This window comes from Pan paniscus, chromosome 1, assembly GCF_029289425.2.
Source record: "Pan paniscus chromosome 1, NHGRI_mPanPan1-v2.0_pri, whole genome shotgun sequence".
Taxonomy (NCBI): Eukaryota; Metazoa; Chordata; class Mammalia; order Primates; family Hominidae; genus Pan; species Pan paniscus.
The window spans coordinates 103,939,394-103,944,596 of NC_073249.2; the positions used below are offsets into that span (position 1 = coordinate 103,939,394).

General features: G+C 43.0%; 1 protein-coding gene across 1 annotated transcript; it reads left to right on the top strand.

Annotated features, from left to right (window-relative positions):
- Positions 1-640: 640 nt before the first annotated feature.
- Positions 641-2,127, top strand: LOC117981544 (ubiquitin-conjugating enzyme E2 R2). The gene has a single exon (XM_034966832.3). The coding sequence runs from the start codon at positions 652-654 to the stop codon at positions 1,366-1,368; it is 717 nt and encodes a 238-aa protein (XP_034822723.1). The 5' UTR covers positions 641-651; the 3' UTR covers positions 1,369-2,127.
- The last annotated feature ends 3,076 nt before the right edge of the window (positions 2,128-5,203 follow it).

A 5,203-nucleotide genomic window follows, 5' to 3' on the forward strand; every position in this document is an offset into this window, starting at 1 on the left:
ACTAGGGAAAAATGAGTTTGAGAAAGACGGAAGAAAAAGTGGAGTATAAAAATTTTAAAAAATCGGTCGCTCCCGCGGCGCGAGGCGCTCTCGCTTTCCTCCTCCTCCGCCGTCGCCCCTCCCCCCGCGCAGCCCCCGCCGCCACCGCCGCGAGACCCCCGCACGCCGCTCTCCCCCCACCCTCTCCAGCCCCGCGCGCCCTCCGGCCCCTGCGGCCCCCGAAGAGAACGAGAGGGCGGGCGAGCGCGGCGTTCCCGGGCCGGCCCGGCCCCCTCCCTTCACCATCGCCGGCCCTCCGCCGCCTTCCTCCGCTTCCACCTCCTCTCCACCCGCCCAAGTTGAGGCCCCCTCCGGGGGGGGGGAGGCCCGGGACCGGGACCCGGAGCGAATTCTCCTAACTCCCTCGACCTCTCCTCTCGCCCGGCCCGAGTGTGAGGAGAAGGGCCCGGCCCGGCCTGCGTCGTGTGTGAGGAGGACCCCGGGCGGGCCCACGGGCCGTGTGGGGCCTGGTCCGGCCCGCTGGGTGTGTGAAGACCGGGGCCCGGTGCGGCCCGGCCGGAGGGCGAGCGGAGGGGAGGGGCCTGGTCCGGCCCGGCCGGTGCGTGAGGACTGGGGCCCGGGCCCGGCGCCGCCGCCGCCGCCGCCGCCGCGATGGCCCAGCAGCAGATGACCAGCTCGCAGAAGGCCCTGATGCTCGAGCTGAAATCCCTGCAGGAGGAACCGGTGGAGGGCTTCCGGATCACCCTGGTGGACGAGTCCGACCTCTACAACTGGGAGGTGGCCATCTTCGGACCCCCCAACACCCTCTACGAAGGCGGCTACTTCAAGGCGCATATTAAATTTCCTATTGACTACCCCTATTCACCACCTACCTTCAGATTCTTGACCAAAATGTGGCACCCCAACATTTATGAGAATGGAGATGTATGCATTTCGATTCTTCATCCGCCTGTAGATGACCCACAGAGTGGAGAACTGCCTTCTGAAAGGTGGAATCCTACTCAGAATGTGAGGACTATCCTATTAAGTGTAATCTCACTGCTTAATGAGCCCAACACCTTCTCCCCAGCCAATGTCGATGCTTCAGTTATGTTCAGGAAATGGAGAGACAGTAAAGGAAAAGACAAAGAATATGCTGAAATTATTAGGAAACAAGTTTCAGCCACTAAGGCCGAAGCAGAAAAGGATGGAGTGAAGGTCCCCACAACCCTGGCGGAATACTGCATCAAAACTAAAGTGCCTTCCAATGACAACAGCTCAGATTTGCTTTACGACGACTTGTATGATGACGACATTGATGATGAAGATGAGGAGGAGGAAGATGCCGACTGTTATGATGATGATGATTCTGGGAATGAGGAGTCGTGACGTGCTCCTTCAGTGCCCCTGTACTGCCCTGCCATCTCAGGCCAAAGGGAGGGGAGCAAGTGGGGACCTGGCCATGGCCCCTCAGCAAAAACCTATTCACAGCGGGTGGGGAAACACACACAGCTCCTGCTGACTCCCCTTATGGATCTCAGTTTGCTCCTTTTTATGGACCTTTAATGGAGAGAGAGTAACCCTCCACAGAATGTCTGAATTCTTGCATTCTTTACCCTTCCATCACTATATTGATTCTTTTTTTAAAAAACATCAACCCAAACTCCCGCCTCACTTCGTCTCTACAGAATGTTCACAGCAAAACACGTTTGGTCTGTTTTTAGATTCTTGAAGAATTCAATAGTCTTTCAAGATGTTTAATGTGTTTAAAGCGGGGAACCTGTTGGGAGTTCACAAGTGCTGCATATACTGGGTAGCAAAAGAAAATGGAAAAAAACCCACAAAACAAACTTTAAAAAAAAAAAAAGCAAATTTGCCAAGGTTTAGCTGCTCATTTACATTAGTGTGTGTGCATTCGTTCAGCCCCATGGTGGTGAATTCTGTTTCTTTCCTTTCCTAAGGCTGGGACATGGTGGGCGTCAGGGACTTTGTGCTAAGCCTGATGAAATGTGCTCCTTCAATCTCCATGAAACCATCGTAACATGGAGGCCTCAGCTGCTCTGAGGAGAGAAATCAGACTTTGTTTTTTGAAATCGATTGGGATCGAAAGCCTGAAATAAATATTCATACTTTACATAGAAAAAAAAATTTTTTTTTAAATCAAGAAAAACCAATTTGAAAGTCAAAGTTCTTTTATTCTAAAGCTCTAAGTGTGCAAATAAACCCACTCTGTATATTTATGCAAATAGCTAAACAAAAGGCAGATAAATAGATATAATCTTCAGTCCATGTATTGGCCTAACTGCTTGTCCCTGCATGCCCAGTCCAACAAACCTCACTGCCTACCTACACAACCAGCAAGTAAAAAATTGGGAGTTTAGCAGGTACAAATTGCCATCAGTTGGTCAAAACTAAGCCGGTAAAACCAGTTTCTTGGGTATGGTAAAATATTTCTTACTTTATATGGCATATTGGTCAAGGTATTTATCACTGAACTGGAGTTACTTTTTCAAAAAATTAGTTAACAGATCTGAAATGCTCATTAAATATTGTCTCCACAACATAAAAGTAATCATAAGCATAATGGTCAATTGGAAACATTCCCAGTCCAAGATTCGTTGCTATATTTGACTTCTGTGCTTTCTCCCCGTCTAATTTATCTCTATGCCTTAATTTCTCCTCCTTCTTTGCCCCTATACCTTTCAATTGTTTCTGCCACCAAAGAATCAATTTCACTTGCTGTAATTTTTCCCTTCTCCAATGTGTTTACTACATGTTGATATAATTGTACTGGTTCTCTCTTTTGTTGCAACTTTTCAATGTGCCTTTCTTTTCCCATTTCATTACTAGACCTATACCATTTTGCCCCATTTTGTTTTCTTCTTTTATTCAAATTGTGTGTACCTATGATTCATGAAACCCAGTTCCAAAAAACTTATGCATACATCTCTGTAATTCAATGAACTTATACCATGAATATTTGTTGCACACCTCCAATGTGTCAGCCACTGTACCCAATGCCAAGGATTCAAATTGAATAATAATTGTTCTCTATCTCAGGCATCTCATAAGGCACATAGCCAAGGAGACAAACAAGTATGCACTGACGGCTAGTTTAAATTTGTAGGTTTTATAATAGAAATATGAACAAGTTATTGTGGGAGAATGAAAACACAACTTCTCCCAGGTCAGAGAGAAGGGGGGGTATGAGAATGTCAGAAAGGCTTTATGAAAGAGACATTTGAGCTGGGTCTTTGAAAGAAGAGCAGAACTTTACCAGGTGTCTTGTTTGTTTTGCTATATGCTTTATTTTACATTTTAAAAAAACTTTTATTTAAGGTTTTGGTGTACAGATTATTTTGTTACCTGGTAATAAGCATAGTACCCAATAGGTAGTTTTTCTATCCTCTCCCTCCTCCCACCCTCTACCGTTAAGTAGGCCTTGGTGTCTGTTGTTCCCTTGTGTACATGTGTACTCAATGTTTAGCTCCCACTTATAAGTGAGAATATGTGGTATTTGGTTTTCTGTTCCTACATAATTTAGCTTGGGATAATTGCCTCCAGCTCCATCCATGTTGCTGCAAAGGACATAATCTTATTTTTTTATGGCTGTGTATATTCCATGGTGTACATGTACCACATTTTCTTTATCCAGACTACTACCGATGGGCATTTAGGTTGATTCATGTCTTTGCTATCGTGAATAGTGCTGCGATGAACATATGCGTGCATGTGTCTTTATGGCAGAACAATCTATATTCCTTTAGGTATATATCCAATAATGGGATTGCTGGGTCGAGGGGTAATTCTGTTTCAGGTTCTTTGAGAAATCACCAAAGTGCTTTGCACAACGGCTGAACTAATTTACATTCCCATTAGCAGTATATAAGTGTTCCATTGTCTCTGCAACCACGCCAGCATCTATTGCTTTTTGACTTTTTAATAGCCATTCTGATTGGTATGAGATAGTATCTCATTGCGGTTTAGATTTGCATTTCTCTAATTATTAGTGATGTGGAACATTTTTTCATATGCTTCTTGGCCACATGTATGTCTTTTTGAAAAATGTCTGTTCGTGTCATTTGCCCACTTTTTAATGGGGTTGTTTTTTGCTTATAAAGTTCCTTATAAATTCTGGATATTAGACTTCTCTAGGATGCATAGTTTGCAAATATTTTCTCTCATTCTGTAGGTTATCTGTTTACCGTGTTCACTGTTTTGTTTGTTTGTTTTTGGCTATGCTAAAGCTCTTTAATTAGATTCCATTTGTCAATTTTTGTTTTTGTTGCAATTGTTTTTGGCATCTTTGTTATGAAATCTTTGCCAGGTCCTATTCCAGAATAGTATTTCCCAGGCTATCTTCCAGGGCTTTTATAGTTTTAGGTTTTATATCTAAGTCTTTACTTCATATGAGTTGATTTTTGTATATGGCATAAGGAAGGGGTCCAGTTTCAATCTTATGCATATGGCTAGCCACTTATTTCAGCACCATTTATTGAATAGGAAGTCCTTTTCTCATTGCTTGTTTTTGTCAACTTTTTTCAAATATCAGATCATAGGTGTGCAGCATTATTTCTGGGCTCTTTTCTGTTCCATTGGTCTATGTGTCTGTTTTTGTACCAGTACCATGCTGTTTTGGTTACTGAAGCCTTGTAGTATAGTTGAAATTGGGTAGTGTAATGCCTTCAGCTTTGTTCATTTTGCTTAAGATTGTTATGGCTATTCAGGCTCTTTTTTAAGTTCCATATGAATTTTTAAAGTTTTTTTTTTCTAATTCTGTGAAGTATGTCACTGGTAGTTTCATAGGAATAGCATTGAATCCATAAACTGCATTGGGAAGTACAGCCATTTTAACAACACTAATTCTTCCTATTCATGAGCATGGAATATTTTTCCATTTGTTTGTGTCATCTCTGATTTGAGTAGTGTTTTGTAATTCTTTTTGTAGAGATCTTTCACCTCCCTTGTTATCTATATTTCTAGGTATTTTTGTGTGTGTATGGCTATTGTGAATGAGATTGCATTCTTGATTTTGACCCTCAGATTGAATGCTGTTGGTGTATAGAAATGCCACTAATTTTTGTACATTAATTTTGTATCTTGAAACTTTGCTAATTGTTTATCAGATCAAAGAGCTTTTAGGCAAAGACTATGGGGTTTTCTACAGAATCATATTGTCTGCAGAGATAGTTTGACTTCCTGTTTTCCTTGGATGTCTTATATT